Source organism: Pezoporus wallicus, unplaced genomic scaffold (assembly GCF_028554395.1).
Source record: "Pezoporus wallicus isolate ANWC-B61680 ecotype Strahan unplaced genomic scaffold, APGP_CSIRO_Pwel_v1 contig_4710, whole genome shotgun sequence".
NCBI classification, from domain to species: Eukaryota; Metazoa; Chordata; class Aves; order Psittaciformes; family Psittacidae; genus Pezoporus; species Pezoporus wallicus.
In genome coordinates, this window is record NW_026640647.1 from 825,675 (window position 1) to 843,347 (window position 17,673).

Genomic DNA, 17,673 nt, shown 5'->3' on the forward strand with positions numbered 1-17,673 from the left:
ACAGTTTTAGGGTGCTGCAGTTTCCTACTGCTCTTGGAGCCAGTTCATCTTCTGGAATAGAGCAAACATTGTATTTCTGGTTTTGATGTATCCTCACTGAAATGCGTAATATATTCAAAGTTTCTCATTCAGTTCTGTAGTATGGAATTTATTTTTTCTCAAAAGCAACCACTGATTTAGGATCCTTCTGCTATAGCAGTGTGTACATTCAGTAGGGAAACTTATTTAGTCTAGGAGTATAAAGCTAGTCAATGTGTATTAAGTTATATTGTGTATGTGTGGTGGGTTGATTCTGGCTGGACAAAAATTCACCAAAACTGTTCTGTCATTCCCCTCTTCAGCTGGACAGGGAAGAGAAGATCTAACAAAAGGCTCATGCATCAAGATAAGGACAAGGGAGTGTTCAAGGCCAGACTGGAGTTTTGATCAACCTGGTCCAGCAGAAGGTGTCCCTGCCTGTGGCAGGAAGGGTTGGAACTAGGTGATCCTTGAGGCTCTTTGCAACTCAAACCACTCTGTGATTCTATGACATTATTCCTTTAGTTTTAGAAGTGATTCCTGACTTGCTTGTTGGAAGGCAAGAGGAGATACAGTTATCCTGGGAAACATATTCAGTGCACTACCAGGAACTGCAGGAATATGAGAGGCTGCTTGTGTCCCTGCAGTGTCACAGTCGTCCAAAAAGATCAAGCCTGGATCAAGTGTTAACTTCTAACCCACCTTTCACCATTCTGTGGTCATGATAGTTTCAAATGTTTGCATGATTTAAACTTGAAGGTAGACTTTTGCATAGTTTTGTTTTCAAAATTAGCTGGGAATCAGTGTGTGAATTAGAGTAATGCAAAAGGTGCTGCTTCTAATTTCTTAACACTACTGGTGGGGTTACAAACAGGTACTGTAGCCAGAGGTACATTTCCTGATCTCCTGATTTCATGCAGGGTTTGGTGAAAATAGGAATGGAAAATCAGTAAGACTGTTTCAGTGACTGTGCCATTGGTATGGGATTGTCATAATTTAATTGTGAAATCTCAAGTTGGAAACAGAAGCTCTTTTACACTGCAGTTTCTCATTAAGGTTATTTTTTATTAATGCCATCTTGTAAAGACAATAAGCCTTTAAAATATCCAAATAAAAATTTAACTTTGAGCAGCTGAATTCTGTTATTCTCCTAACAGTGACAGTGAGTGCAACTTCATTTTTGTTAACAGATATACCCAAAGGCAAAGGAAAGATGGGTAAGAACAGATATACAAAGAATCCAAACCAGAAATCTCTTGGTTTCTAAACAGCAGGTCAAAAAAATGTTTGTGTGTTTCCATCCATTTGCTTATGTAGCTTTCCTGGTATTCCCAACTAAATTCTTCAGATGAAATACATCCATTCGTAGTGATCTCTGTAGCGTGCTAAAGCAAGCCACCATAATGCCAATATTCTCTTACATTCTTTCCACATGTATAGGATAAAGATTACTTGAGTATTTTAGCACAACTGAAATCTGGAATTGAAGACTTTTGTCTCACTTATGAAATAATGGTCAGGAAATTCAGATTCCAGCCCAGGATTTTGTTATTGAGTCCAAGGGGATTTTATTCATTGTTTTACTGGTTTTTGCTTAAATACGACCATCTGGACAAAGAAAAGAAAGACTCTTTCTGTGACTCTTTCTTTTTCAATAATAATGCCAATAACTCTTCCAGTTATTCATGCTGGCCAAGCACTTTTGGAAAATATATATAATAATTCCTAAAAAGCATAATTAGACTTCAAAAATTTAACACAAAAGGTTCAATTTTTTTTTAACTACAAACCATTCTTTATTGTCTGAAGCCCACACAGCTCACAGCACAGGGCTTGTTGGAAGTCTCATGCAAATAATATCCCTCCTCCTACTTCTCTATACCATGAGGCTATAGCAGTCTGTCATTACCACAGGTTATATGTGATTACTTATTCCACATTAAGTAGCAGGACAGTTATCCCATAGCTTGAGAGTGCATTTATCCAGAAGAAAAGTAACACACAATTCAGAAGGCTTCCCCATCTGTTAAAAAAAAAAAAATGGAAGCACAGACAAAAAAGAAAAAAAAACAGCCAAATAAGAAAAACAAAAAGCCAGGAGCACAACGCAGTTAGGTAAAAGGGAAGAAGGATCAGAAGAATTTTCTGTTGTATAGTTGTACCTTTGCTGGGCAGATTTGGTGATCGGGATAACAAGACTTAGCATTTGGGGATCCTGATACAGCAATGTAGGTGCTCGTGAGTGGCTTAACTATCTAAAAATGCCTATTTCGAGTTTACTCTTCAAATTTTGTCAGATTGTCAAGGTTTGGGTTGAAAAAAGGTATTTTCGGTAATGTCCTTTGGAAAATGCTTCTATGATTCTAAATATTATTCAATTGTATCCTTCTCCTGTAATTTATAATAAAGAGAGAATATTAGTGCCAGGAGAATTTCACAGCTGTTGATCCATGAATATGTCACCTACTCAAGTCCCAGAGGAGAAGTTACCATGTTACTTATTCTCTATAAGTTCATTGTGTTTGAGATAGTATTTGCCTGATTTTAGAGAAAATATAATTTCAGGTGCAAGGTGGAGATAGGTTATCTCAGTAGTTTATTACATTTTTTTTCACACTATCTTCTGGGTATTATCTGTGGGATAATTGAAAACTAATATTTTTTTGTAGAATGTGAAATGCATTACTCAAGCTTCAAGCCAGATGCCCCAGTGCAGTAGGAGGACCAGTGGAACAGGAGCTTTTCAGACACAGTAAACACTTATTTTTCTGTCATCATTTCAGTAATAATCAAAACCATTGGCAATTCAAGGTGCCTGATTCTGATTTCCATGTTAATGCCATACACCTTGGTTTTGCTAAAGTTTCACAAGCTTTTAGGAAAGTAAGGGTAGTTGAAGTTATGCTTTGCTTTAGTTTTACATGTGGGTTTGTTTGGATTTTTTTCTCCTGTTATGATAAGTATTAGGCTATTATAGAAGGAAATTTGGCCTTTATTTTTCCATAAAGCTGGCTGAAAATGCCTACCTATCTTGTGATTTGTGAAATAAAAGGCCTGATCGTGTTAAAGGTTATAAAGGCAATACAGCAAAGTGCAAGAGATGCTTTTACAGAATGACAACTATTTGATAAGGCTTTCTATTACTGTCATACTTCTGTGGATGTATGGCAGCTGCTCTGAATATGAAAACTTTATGCTTTAGCTCAAGAAAGGGACAGAAGGTAATTCCTGAAATGATTCCCCTTGAACTTTCTTTTTCTATTTCAGTTTTCCAGTTCCATGCTTGTTACAATTTGTTTAGCACTCTTGGATGGGTGAAGCACACAGAAAAAATATTCTAAAAGAGATTTTAAATCATTTCACTGACTCCATTAGTTCTGCCTCCTTGAGTTTGCAAGAAAGAACCCAGAACTTTTGCAGCTAAAGAAACAGCTGTCCAAATATTGAGTGTTTATTATTATTATACCGGGGGGGGGGGGGGGGGGGGATTGCTATCCATAATAATAGTAGTAACTTCTACCTAATAGAAACTTCTCTTTCCACACACCAGGCAAGACCATTCCCAGGTTCTTTGGAGGTTGTCCTCAGGGGTCAGGAGGGTCTTCTGGGCCCCTTCACCTTTCAGGGCAGCTTTCTCCTGTAATCCTACCAGCTAGCTGCTGAAACAAGCCAGGAGCCCAGGGCCACTGTTCTGTTATTTTGCTTCTCTCATTTCCCTTGCCCCACTGCTTCATAGTTCCTATAAGTTACCCTCAGTCATCACATTCCTTTCCAGGTGGGAGTAGCAGAGCCATTGGAAGGTCTTTCTCTTGCAGCACATCCCACACACATCTCCACATCTCTAGAAACCTCTGGAATTCCTCGTGCCCTGCTGTGTTGCCCTTCCAGCCAGTGATGGGGCATTTGAGGTCCCTTTGTTAACATGGGACTATGAAATTTCTTTTATGTTCTTTAAGGAAGGCTTCTGCATTTCCTGGTTAGGTGTTGCATAACAGATACCCACCATGATTTCTCCCTTGTTGGGGGACAATTTAATCTCAGTGGCTCTGCTAGTGCCTGGAGAATCCTGATTCCAGCTTCCTGTTTCCCACTATGCATAATGTTGTGTATAGGAACTGGAGGTGGACCTGATGGACTTGCAACTTGTTCAGGGGCAGTACCACCCCTCCATCCATGAGTACTAATCCCTTACTCCACGCCTCAAATAACCTAGTTAGAACTCTGCTCACTGGTTTGCAAGCCTACTGGCAAAGATGCTTTTGGCTACTCAGTTTAAATGAGACTTTAATACGTTTTTTAAATAAACCATGCATGAGTCAGTGCTGCTTCTAGAACTACACAGAAACTAGGTAGGTGAAATATCTATGGGGATCTCAGGTCCTTGTGTGCACACGGTGGCACATTTGGGCATGAATGAGACCTGTCTTCCTTGCTGCTATAGTACTAACCACATCGTCTTGTCTTTGATGTGCGCCTTACACAGAAGGGTAGTTTTGTCTCTCTCTGGATGACTAGAAAGAACAAACTGTGAGGCTTGCGGGGAGGTGTTAGACCAGCCTCAGCTGATTCAGTACTCTAGTGAGAAGAGCTCAGCTGCTCAGTCCAGCTGACTCACAAGCATACATCCAACTCTTTACTGGTGCATCTTGACTATTGCTCTTGCACCAAGTAGATTTTGCTTAGCTCAGATACATCTGTCTAGTCTGTAACTGCGTATTCTACTTACAGGAAGCTTTAACTTTTTACTGTGAAAATACAGTCTCAGGTACAGTTAGAAGAGCTCAATCTCAACTGACACAGCATTCCACCCTTCCTGTCATTGTAATGGGCAGGTTCCAATATGGATAACTTACAAATTGTGGTATAAGTAAGCTGTGGGTGTACTGGAGATGTTGGTGTTTGCTGTTAGCTGGTGGAGAATGTATTGCTAAATCTCTGAGTGAGATCCATGGCAACGCTGCCAAGGAACAATTGGCTTCCAAACCAGAATTACGGTCCGTGGGAGCGGATCTGGAAAAGCCTTTTCAAGGCTGCACGGCCAAAACTGAGTAATCGCATTTTGTTCTAACTAAGCTCCTTCTTAATCACAGCGGACAGAAACTTGTGGAACCAATTCTTGGTTGTTTTTCAGCTAAAGATCTGAAGTTCAGCTGTATCTAATCCAAACAACAGATACTGAGGATTGTGTTGTACCTTCTAGGGGCATGATCTGAGATACACTCAAAACCAGAAAGAAAGAAAGAAAATTGTCATATGCGATTATCTGATAGTAACAATCAATGGAGCTCTAGTCAGATGAGATCTGATGCTGTGGCTGCATGTTGTGATGTGACTTTAGAAGAATGCTTCTGCATTGGAGAATAGCCCAATTTCAATGCCCTTTCAGAGTAGTTTCTGTCTAGAAGGACAATACTGGATTATGATAAAGTTATGCTGCTGTTAGCTGGAGCAACCTCTGGTACCTTTGAGCATACAATAATCATTACTGGAAACCTATGGGATTTGTCGTTCCCCACTGCAACACGGCTGGACAGAAACCTCTGGCCACTAGTCAGGTGAAGCTTCAGCGTACTGCAGTAAGTGTCACCTATAGCAGCGAAGCAACAGGCTGCTTTTCCCCCAGGCGAGCACCTAGGCTGCCCTATCCCACACAACAGCAGCATACAGTAGGCAGCTGAGCTCAGCCTGAAGGCATGTGTTTGACGTGCCTCCAGCTCTGACCACCTGGCACTGCACACGAGGAGAAGCTGCCACCTGATGCTATAATGCATGACAGCCAGGTGTTCAGTTTTGCTGTTTCATATGTCAGCCTTACCAATCCTGATGAATAGCATGAAAAAGGATGATAGAAAAGTAGGAGAACAGATTGCTGTGATTGCTCTTTGACTAAAATCAGAATAAACCTCTAATTCAAAGGTGCAGATGCTAAAGCATGAAGTCTTTGCTCTTCATGTTGTTGTGTATGATGCTCAAGAAAAACCATGATTTCAGATTGCTTTATGGCCTTGAATTTGCAGTGCTAGCTCCCTAATACTGTTGCTAGGTTGGGAAGGTAATTGATCCCCTCCCAGGTGAAAAAATAATGAAGGGGGGGGGGAAAGAGTTTTGACTGCATTTCTGTAGGAAGAGTTCCTGAATCAAATAATCTGAGCTGCAAGCTATTAGCTATGCAATGAGTAATTACATTTTGGGTTAATACCTATTCAGATTATGATGCAACAGATTTTAAGATAGATTTGCTTTAAAATGTCTTTAATCTTGTAAAGAAGAGACCTTTTCTGTTTAAGCATTCTTAAAGCTGAGGAAGTCAGAGTTTAGCAAATGCCTCCAGTATCATCCTGTATTAGAGAAGATAAAAATCTTTCTTGCTGATTTGGTTTACACCCCATCAAATTATTTAATTCCTTTAAATTTCATCTTCTATAGTTATGCTCAGCTCCTTGAAGTACCTAGAAGCAGACCATCCTTTGCACAAAACTGCTTGACAATGAATGTTACACCTTAAATGATTTCAGTATGTTGTTCTGTTTGTGTTACACTTGTTTCCCAAATGGCCTTTCTTAATTTTTGTGAAAGCTGCCTACCAGGTAATGCCTCTGTAATGCTTTCCCAGATACTCGTCCCATACAATCATAAACTTTAAGGGCTCTTGTTAAACTTACTGGTGAAATATGGAACATAAGGTGCATTGAAGAGGGATTGGCTTTACTTTTATGGACTCAAGGAAAAATGAGAAATATAATGGTAAAGCAACAGTTTTGGAATTAAACTTGGTTATTGACTTACAAGTAAAAGACATTTTATTGGTGAAAATGTGTGAAAGGTGAGAAAAGGTAATAGCTCTTAGGGCCTATGCATCCTTTTTGGATGCATAGTTAGATTTAAAGCGCAAATAGCCTCTTGATTAAAAACCGATACATCTCAGGTTGACTTGTGGACAGTAACATTTGTTAATTTGAGAATTGGCCCTTCAGTGTTTCCAGAGCTTGTTAACATCTCATTTTTATGGATGCAAATATGCTACACATGCATTTGAAGGAAGACTTACAGTCTTACTGCTTGCCAGGGAAGATTGCAGAAGCAAATGCAGTTGCGTTAGTAATTTACTGGGTAGTTCTTTGTTGTGTCTTTTGGTGTTAAATCATTGTACAGATATCTACTTTCTGTTGATAACGTTGTAGGGGTGAAGCCAAAGTGCAAGCTCACAGCTAACTTAGGCGAGTTAAAAAGATAACTAAGCTTCCTAATACCTTTTTTTCTGAATTACATAGGTACAGTGCTGTTTTGAAATAAAGTTGTCATGTAAAGGTTCTGGTTAGTGCCTTCTGGAACCCATTTCCTTATTTTTCTAAGCTATTATTCACTATATTTATGAGTGGAGGTGGGCTCATTTGGTTATCACATTTGTCCATCCAATACCTATAATACCCTGCTTTATCTTGCTGTAACTTTAACAAAACATAACTGCCTGGACTGAGTTGTCCAAGCCGAGTCTCAGGCTGATTTCTTCTAAAGACTCTTAGCCAAAAGAGTTCGTTTGCATCCAAGAATGAGCCAATTCAATAATGTCCCTGATTAATAAAGAAACCACACAAAAAACTCTACAAAAAAAAACCAAATCCCGAAACACCAATGAACAACCACAGAAAACAAACCTAGATGGCACAGAATTGAGGAAAAGCTACCTAAAGCTGTGAATGGATTTGGCCTGTAGTTGTTCTTTTGAAATCTGCTCATATTTAACGAAACAGTACATCTGTGAAAAATTGCAGTTCATATATGCTTAGTACTGATAACTTGTGTCAGCTGGTAAATTCCCCCAGGGCTCCATTTGAGCATACTGGAAGGTTTCCCCCGAAACCACAGCGTTCAGCAGAAGCAGGATGAACTGGAGCTGAATAATAGGCAGGAGGGCAAAACTGCAGGGTTGCCATTACCAAAAGAGGCTGTGGGGCAAAGCATGGAGCATGCTTTGAGCTGGGGATGGACATGGGCTGGGGTGCGATGGGAGATGCTGTGTAAGGGGTGGGGAAGCATTACTTGAACCACAGTGTAACTGTAACTGGGTAAGAGCTAGGGGTGAAATTGCACTGGCAAAGGACTGGCTCATGCTCAAAGGGGAGGAGCTGGATAGTAGAGCCTAGGGGAAGATCTGAAACAGAATCCTGATGACATGAAGGACTGCCCCAATGCAGGTGTGCACACATGTCTTGGGGTACTGGAAGGCTGGATTCTACCTGTGTCATTCCTGTGGGTTCTTAAAAGGCCAGGCAAGGAAATTAGGCTATTTATTTCTCAGAAATTAAACCTCATTCTCTATTTTGGTCTTTTCTGGGTGAAGTTTGAGTGACACACAAAACACTCACAGATGCTGCTGAAGCCTTTAGGACCTGAGCCTTGGAAATACAAGGATGTAGCAATAAGAGCTGAATGAATCATTGACATCTCAAATTCATTGCTAATAAACATATTAATTATAAATAATCAGCAGCTAAAGTCAACAGAATCAAAGGCCAGTGCATGTTCTTTGGGTAGCCACTTGTATGTGAGATCAGTATTGAAAACTTGGGAGCCAGCAGTGCTCTATGATAATTTCAAGTTTGGCAGAATATGAAAGGCACATGCTGCATAAAACTTCCATGGAATTAAATTTACCTGAATGTCAAGGTGGAATGCTGCTTGGAGTAGATGATTTGGGAAATTCATATTATTTCTTTTCTCATTTTTGTTTACTTTTGTTTTCAATAATCCAAGCAAAAAAAAATCATCACTTCTGCACCACATTTGTGCAGGTTATCACAGTTATTACAGGGCAGCCAATGATGTCACTTAAATGGGGGGATAACCGAATTTGCATTAGCTTTAGTTTAGCTATCATGGGGAAAAATAATCATGCAGGTGTTGTAACAGGATTTTGGTGCAGGCTGGGGACATACTTTGTTTATGATCATCTCCAAAATCCACAGTGCCGCATCTCTGTGGCTGTTGCTTTATGTACTGACCCCATTCAAGCTCATGAAGGTATACAATGGAAGTTAATTTTAAACCTCTGAACAGTATAAGAGGGTTTTGGTATGCCCTGTGCAAAGAGATACTATTCATAGCTTATATGAGCAGGATGGGATTATTTGGTGCCTGAATGTCACGAATTAAAAGTCAAAGGTCAAAATGTTGTTCTCCCTTAAAGCCAGTGGAAGCTTTGTCGTTAACTTCAACAAAGCTAGGATTGCTCCCTTGATTTTGTAACTTTTTTTGAGAGGCAGGAATTGTGGTGTTGTTTTACCTCTTGCGGCTTCACCAAGACTCTGTATTCTAAAAGCTTTGAAACTATCTTTTATTTATTCTGATTGTGTTTTGTGGGAAACTAAATTGAAAATGTGTTTAAGGGCCCCAGAGACCTGCTCTGATGAACTGCATCAGGAGAATCTGAACATCTGCTCGAACACAGCTTTAGCAGAACTCCTAATTGTTCAAAAGAAACTGCAGAAAATCTGTTAGCTTTTAAGTTTCAAACCTCATCACTTGTATTTTAAATTTTAATGTCCTTACATACAAATAAAATAAAAAAAGTAGAAAACAAACTCAATACAAAATATTTACCACCTAAGCAGAAAATATAGAAAAGAAAGAAAAGGAAAGAAAATTGAGCATTTTTTGCAGTTTTAGGGTGATTTTACACAAAGAATTCAAAACTGAATTCTAGAATATAACAGAAATGTGTATCACACTAACATGAAGTTGTTTTAACAGTGATTGTGCTGTCTTAACAAACACCTGTTTTATCAGTTATATTTCACACGTGAAATAAACTGGACTTTATAGTAAATAGATTTTGTTTTAATTTCAAGTAATAATTTTTTTACCATAAGAAAATGTACAGAATTAGTGTGGAAATCTGTGTAGTATGTTTGCTCAAATAAAGATAATGCTTTGCTGCAAACTTTTAAATATAATAAAATGCATTTAATAGCAATCTTTTGTGGTATCATCATTGTTTATGGACATAACATTCAAAGTATGGAAATTCAGTTGTGGATCAAAATGACCATAAAAACAGTAACCCAAAGAACCTTATAAACATGTCAACACCCATCATTTATCACAGATGGCTCATACCAATGTAAAAAACATATAAAATGTAGTATAATTCTCAACATATGGTTTACTTTGTTGCATTGTTCCTACATATTATTTGTGTTAAAAGCCAGGAAATTATATTATGAAGAGAATATTGGCTTTTGTTTATTAAACTAAAGTACAGATTAAAGTTATTCTTTTCCTGTGATGAACATATACCAACAGTGATTAAAAAATAAACATTTATTTACAAAATATTGATGCATACATATTACATAAGTCAGTTATATCAAAGTGTTTTTTTTAAACAATATCTGTAGCAACCAACTATTTGCATTGGTTTATCTTAGTGCAAATGGTAATGTTGCAAAGGCAGGTTATAATGTGGGATTGCGATTTGAATGTTAGACTTCTCTGCTGCCTTTTGTTTTACTATGTCTAGAAAACTATTCCTTTTCATTTAAAAAATATCTATTTCTTGCGAATGTTGAATAGTGTACCTGAGGATAGGGCAAATTCATTATTAATCTAAATTCTTTCACTTAGATAACTATCTATTTACTCAACCTGCTTACGTAGCACCATTGCCATCGATTACTAACATACTAGTGAGAAGAAGGAATGGAAACACGCTAAATACACTATGCCATCCCTAATTTCAGGATTTGTCCATGTATGTGGAATTTTGTCTGATACATTTCACAATTCTGCACTATATATTCAAGTGTTTAAGGATGATTCTGGTGGTATTGTGTAGTGGTGTATATGTAACCAGTATATATTTTCCTGTAAATACAATATTAAGTGAAGCTGTGAAGAAATGGACTTAAAAGCCCTCTCCTTCTGCCCTCAGGTGAGAAGGAGCTTGCTTTTGATTACCAAAGTGTACTGAAACCTGCATATAAATTTGCGTCTGAATGACTGAATATTGATTCCCTCACAATGTAAGAACTTTGTGTGTTAAATCCGGTGATTTCGATTGTAGATTTTCTGTTTCGCTGGTTCAAAGCCAGCCAGGTCAGGTATCTGTATCGTCCTTTAGTTCACATTCTGTAGCTGGTGCTGCACTAAATCTGTACGATTGCCTGTCATACAGTATGTAGGATGTCGGCAATGCCTTGCATACGTAACTTCACAGTTTCAAAGACTGGTTGGTGAGGGGGGTATAACTTTTTCTTTTGGTAGCTTCCACAATATACAAAGTGGTGGATCTAACGACAACCTCATGAGCACCCACAGCGATCTACAACCATGGCCGGGATCTTGCCGTATATTATTTGTTCCTTCCCATTGAAGTACAGCATGTTGATAGGGGACATCTTGGTGGGTGTGCAGCAAGGGCCTGCCGAACCCCTGGGGTTGGCTTGGTGAACGAGGTGAGTGTGCGGGTACTTCTGTAAAAACACAAACTCGCATTCTCCGGAGCAGTAATTTGCTTTGTATCTTTTAGGGGCAATAATCCAGTCCCAGCCGAAAGCTTCAAAATCCACCGTCAGTGGGTAGCGACAACATCGGGATTCTGTCGAGTGCTCGTCACAGTCAAGGCCAAAATCTCTGCGGGACCGTTTCGGTGTGTCTGTAACTCTGACCTCTAGAAACGGGTTCTGTGAGGAGAGGAGAATGAATCAGAAGCATTAATCAGGTATGCCTAAGTTCACTAAAAACATGCAAGTAAGCATTTCAGACATAGATGTATCAAATTAACACTTTCAAATCATTTTTTTCTAAACAAAACTGAGTCCTCCTGCAAATCTCTCCTACAGCTGATCTCCGCTCAAGGATTACTCCTATTTTTCATGCTGAGGACCAGCTTTCCCTTCTGTTCCTCTATAAAGAGCTTTAATTCCTGGGTATCTGTTCCTGAAATCATCATTACCTCAGTGCTAGCACCATTTTTGTTACCTGCTACAGGAATGTTTCAGAAATTTTGGAAGATGCTGGATTTTTATTTTGATGTGGGGTTTGTTTTAAACTCCAAAATAAGAACAGAACTCCCAAAACTTTTAAAGGACAGAACTAACTGTTGCTGGTCTCCCTTTTCTGAATCCCTCTGAAAGTCCCTCCATTTAAAATAATACTGAGTTCAGGCTTTCTGGATATGGGGAAGGCTTCTTGTCCAGACCAAAAAGGAAGAAGTTGCTGTCATGTTTGAATTACTGCACTGGCAGTAGAAATAAGTGTTCCTCCTGCTAGTTCAGGTTACTTGTACTTCACAACTTTCCCCTCTGCCAAAGGGCTGGATTTGCTGTCCTGAATTTGGAGGGGCAGCTAATATTTTGACTCTAGAAAGAGCCCTGTGGCCAGGAATGTACTTTGGCAGATCTCCGAGCCACGTGTCTCCTGCTGAAGGTGTGTTTCCACAGTCACCAACTGAGAATAGAAAGAAATCACAGCCTTCACAATCACGAGTTTGAAAAAGCTCCCGGAGTTTCCTCCCTTCCACACACTGATTTCAGTCCTGTGGGTCACTGTGGCACTGACTGAACTGCCCCACGAAGGAAGACCATTCCCTATGAGTAAATAGCAGTCCAGCTAACTTTGTTACGTGGGTTTGTGCCTTCCAAGATACCCACCTCTACAGCTACAAGTTGTCCAGCTGCTGGATACACTCCTCCCGAAGGTAAATGATATGGGGAGGGGCTTGGTGAGAGGAGTGTCCCTGTACCGGGAGCCGCTGGAGAGGAGCCAGAGGGAAGAGAAGAAACTTCCTTTCCCATTATCAGCCATGCATCTAACCCGGCCCTGCTGCTGAATCAGTTTGTTTTTATCAATGATGATAACCATGTGTTATCCACATGGGTTATCATTTGAATGGATGGAGGTAGTGAGGACGTTCCTTATCATGACATCCAGCTTGCCTGTTTCAAGTATGGGAGATCCACACCTATACTGGATCTACATTTAAGATATCACAGTGTTTTTCCTTCAACTCCTTTTTAACTGCATTATACTGTTATGAAGTTAAACGTTACACAGCTACATAAATCAGTGATCTTAAGGGTCTTTTCCAAACAAAATGATTCTACGATAAACTGATTGACCTACTGCATAGAAGTAAAAGTAAAATATCCTTTTTTATTCAAAAGGAGGGATTTCTTGGTTGTGATAAGCTCAGGAGTTTTTACAGGTTGTTATTTGCAGAAACAGATAACAAGGAAAATGCTCTATTTTAACTGGTATGTTTCAGGTTTAATTTGTTAATTTGTACTTACAAAAAGAAACCAGATAGTTATTTTATGCTCTTTCTTATAATAATAACAACTCACTTATTGTATCAAACAGAATTTCTCTATTCAAACATTTCTAGTAGGTGGAACGATGCACTTTATCACATACTGAAAGGTACAGAATTCAACATTATGAATATCTGTTCTCACCTTCATAAACGTAGATAATTATTGCTATTGCTAATAGAAAATATATGCATACACTGTAGGGAGAAACCCCTTCACTTTCGCAGCAATATCTGAGGCATCTTTCCTATCAATGAAAGAATCTAACCACTATTCTTTTAGCTTTATGTAAAATAACTGCTTATTAAGCAGTTTTTGCTCTCAAATTTGAAAATAATGTTACTTTGATCATACCATCCATCAGTACCAAAACATTTTCTAGTTAATGCCTCTCAACATTGCTCTGAAATACTGCAATTTGACTCAAATTTTCAAATAGGGAAACAGAGGCACAGGAATGCTATTGATTTTGACATAATGAGAGAGCAAAGAACAGAAGATTTGGATATGTAGAACTTCTGTTCCCTGAACAATGCTTCCATTTTATACTTCAAACACAATTTAAATGCTTTTCAATAAAATGCAAGATATTTAAATTGGATTTTTCTCAAGAAACTTACCAATCCATCTTCACCTGGTCTTGGGAAGGTTACAGCAAGGTCTTGTCCATTCTCATCAAAAGCCTTTATTTCGATGCCTAAGTTGGATTCTGGCTGTTTGAGCCAGTTTTGCAACACTGTCTTCACATCAATACTCTGCCAAATACCAGTGCCGGGGTTCATGTCAAGTTTCAAAGATCGAATTCCAGTATATCTTGTACCATCTTTCATGGGTTTAATAAGTCTCAGGATCTGCACAAACACTGTTGTAGGTTTTTGGACTTGCCTCAAGTATATCCACAATTGTGCCTTTACTACTTTGTTATATTGTATTTTAGAGCTAAATTTAAAGAAGCAACATTTTGGTTTTCCCTCCATTTGGACGAGAAAATCAGCTATAAATGAATGGAAAGAACAGATTACTGAACAGGGAACAAAAAGAAATATTCATATATAAACCCCATTTTTATTTTTTTCTTCCATGTAGGACGACTTACAATATGTTACAAACAGTACCAGTGACAAAGTGGATTTAACTTAATTCATTTTCTCTGGTTTATGCTTTGCAGCAAATTAAATGGATGTCAATGAAATCATTGTGCTATCACCTAAAAGTAATACTACGTGACAAGGAACCTATGATTGTTTTGTAAACAGGCTAAAATGAGGTTTGGCTAACCATTTTCTAACTCTAGTTGGTGCCTTGTGCTCCATAGGCTAAGCAGAGTGGAGGTATGCTCAGGCTGAAACTTGGAAATGATAGACAATCACAAGAAGGTAAACACTGTAGAGGACCTTTGTGGTCCTCTGCCTGATCAGGGCTCTGACCAGTGCTATCAGTGCTGTGGGCTGACCTGCACAACAAAAAAGCCTCTTTCCCAAACAAAAACTACTTGGGGAGAGGACACCGCCTATTTGACTTCACAGTGACTGCTACAAACTCACTTCTGCTAGTCACCATCTGAGGACCTTCATAAAGCATGCAGAATAGCAACTTTGCATAAGCTGATTCAATATGTGTTAATAGCTATCATATAGCTATTCCTAATTTACCAAATAACCTTAGTGTGCTACCCGTATTCAGAGGCAGCTGTGGGCAAACTACACAATTGCTTTAATTTCTTTTCTGAATGGGGAAAAAAATAAGAGTGTTAATCTAAGGATCATTTTGTTTTCATTTGATTAATATTATAGGAAAGTCACATGCAGTGCTGCGTTCCTCCTTCCTGTAGCCTATGAAGCAGCTGTCATACTTGGTCATGGCAATGTCTTTCCATGCCAGGATAAAATGGGTAATACTAATCTTAAATGGTGCAGGGCTTTAACATTCATAAATCTCACCACTTAAGATACCTGTCTCTTTAGTGCATTTAAAATAGTTCAAGGGCTTTTTATAAAGAGTAGGAAATGAGCTTGGATCAATGAAGCGCAATGACTTTTCTTCAGTCACTGTAATTATGTGACAATTTAGTTAAAAAATGTTATAAAGCCTTGGACATAATAGGCTCAAATAAAATTGCTGGCAGACCTCAACTTTGTGATAAGGCTGCAGGAATATACTGCCATTAAGTACATGCTAATTAATGAGTTGAAAAAGTTTACAGATAAAGTTACTTCTTCATAGATAAGTACAGCTGGCTAGAGCAGCTGATATTATTCTAGTATGCATATTGTAATGATATCTGTAACTGCTAACATGCCATATATGTCCTGTCATCTTTTTAATTTTCGACATCATATTCATGTTATTTAAAAAAACAGCTGCCATAGCCAAATACTTTAGTTGATGAAGAACATAAGATACTACAGTATTAGCCATGCAAAAGATACTTGATAGGAGCCATAGCAGATGTTTAGCACTCAGAAGATAACTCAGAATCTGCTCATTCAGTAAATGCCTTCATTCTTCCTTGGCATGACTACTGGAGCTGATTGCTATAGCATGGACATTTTAACAGTTAAATCTGTTACACACATATTTGCTTTAAATATATAGTTTTAACTCGGAGGTGGGTGGTGCTAGTTTATGGTATCAGCAAAGAAGCAAGAATTTAACTCTATACTTGCACTTGCTATAACATGTTGCAGTTAGGTAGGTCTGGTGCTCTAAGCTGTATTTCTGCTGATTTCTATTGCTTCTAAAAATGCTGGCCAGTGAAACCTCCCTCAGAAATACATAGTTATCTCATTAGCTGCACTTGTTCTTTATATTTGTGATGGGAAATGCCCTGAGTACTGCAGATACCAAAAATCAACTAAACTGCAGATCTCCCTTTGCTCTCTAAGGCAATGGGCAAATCCTAAGTGCCACAGGGCATACACGTTACAAGGAGCTGAAAACGGAACAGTAAAACAAAGGATCACAACACAGTCATCTGAACCTGGCTCAAATTCTTTAGTAATAATGCTCTCCTCCCTCCCTCTAGCAGACTTCAGCCAGCAGCCTGTTGGGAGAGCCTGAGGAGGAGTTGCGTGGCTCTACAGCAGAGAGAGAACTCTCTCGGAGGAGTGGTGGGAGGCGAAAGCAGCAGGGTTACTTACACTCTGTAGGCATTGTGATAATCGTTTCGGTGGTGGCATGATAGTCATCGTCTTCCAAAGAGCCATCACTACTGTCATCTCTCTGGACGTCATACTGATCAATCAGTTCCTGGAGTGGAGGAGCTTTGGGTAAAAGTTGTTTAATAACATCCCTGCTAATGTTAGGAGCTTGTTCCAGGCGCAGTTTGCTGAGGATTTGAATTTTTATGGCTTCTATTCTGGAGGATTTTGTATTCTGTCTCCACGTACAAGCATTGCACAGTCCGTCTTTTTCAGTGTTCTCTGTGGGCTGACTACTGTCATCAAGAGCCACCGGATCAACTGAAATCAGCATGAACAGGTAAATATAAACATAGATTGCTAGCTTTTGCATGATCTCACATTCAGTGCAGCGCTTTTCCCTTTTTTTTTCCTTTCCCCTCCCCCTTTCCCTTTCAGTACTAAACAGATCCGTGAAAGCAAATGCAATCTGAGAGACAGCTTGCCACACTGGTGTACCTTATATATTCCAAGGGGGCTTTTTATACTGCAACTTTGATTAGGCTCATGTCGTCAAACCCGACGATTGGTTGCTGTCCCAACAATGAATCTGGCTGTCAGAGGGTAAAGCCCTGTCAATCACAAGTCACTAAACAGCATTTAGTTACAGCCAAGGGTGAACTGATTTATCTGGGTGCTTCATAGAGGATATGTCTTTGCATACTGAAAGGATATATTTCCAAGTATTGTAGGCAGCAGTACTGAAAGACAGCACTGTCATTCTTAAATATATACCAACTGTGTACTCGTACTGTAAATCAAGACAGACCTCTCTCTAAACTTGCTTCAGGCTTATACCAGTCTTTTTGACTTGAAAGCTTGTACTATTTAGATGAAAAACCCTGAGGGATTGCTGTTAGCAGGCAGGGAAAAAAATACTTTAGAAATGCACTGCAAACCGTACTAATTTATGTTGTTCAACAACTAAAATATATTCATAAATATATATACATTTAAATCTGTACTATATCTTCTTTTTCCATGTAATCTTCTATTTCTGTTTAAAACGTATTATTTCTGTTTAAAATGTATTGTGCCAACCTAAGTGACACCTTTTTGTGTTCTTTTGCTTTCTACTCAAACACTTGTACGTTCTCTGTATTCTGCTTATATTTTTTAAATCACAGTTTTAATATGTTTTCTGCATTAGAGGTACATCCAGATGT

The 17,673-nt window shown here is 38.8% G+C and overlaps 1 protein-coding gene across 1 annotated transcript; it reads right to left on the reverse strand.

Annotated features, from left to right (window-relative positions):
* Positions 1–10,323: 10,323 nt before the first annotated feature.
* Positions 10,324–17,080, reverse strand: MSTN (myostatin). The gene is made up of 3 exons (XM_057419875.1): positions 16,469–17,080; positions 13,949–14,322; positions 10,324–11,699 (listed from the first exon to the last, which is right to left on the reverse strand). Exons 1-3 carry the CDS (start codon positions 16,839–16,841, stop codon positions 11,319–11,321), a joined length of 1,128 nt encoding a protein of 375 aa, XP_057275858.1. The 5' UTR covers positions 16,842–17,080; the 3' UTR covers positions 10,324–11,318.
* Between the last annotated feature and the right edge of the window lie 593 nt (positions 17,081–17,673).

Excerpts from the sequence above, each read along its gene's own strand:
- MSTN (XM_057419875.1), bottom strand. The coding sequence starts at position 16,841 with ATGCAAAAGCTAGCAATCTATGTTTATATTTACCTGTTCATGCTGATT. Across the intron at positions 14,323-16,468 it reads TATCACAATGCCTACAGAGT|CTGATTTTCTCGTCCAAATG; the intron begins GTAAGTAACCCT and ends ATTCATTTATAG. Across the intron at positions 11,700-13,948 it reads GACCAGGTGAAGATGGATTG|AACCCGTTTCTAGAGGTCAG; the intron begins GTAAGTTTCTTG and ends CTCTCCTCACAG.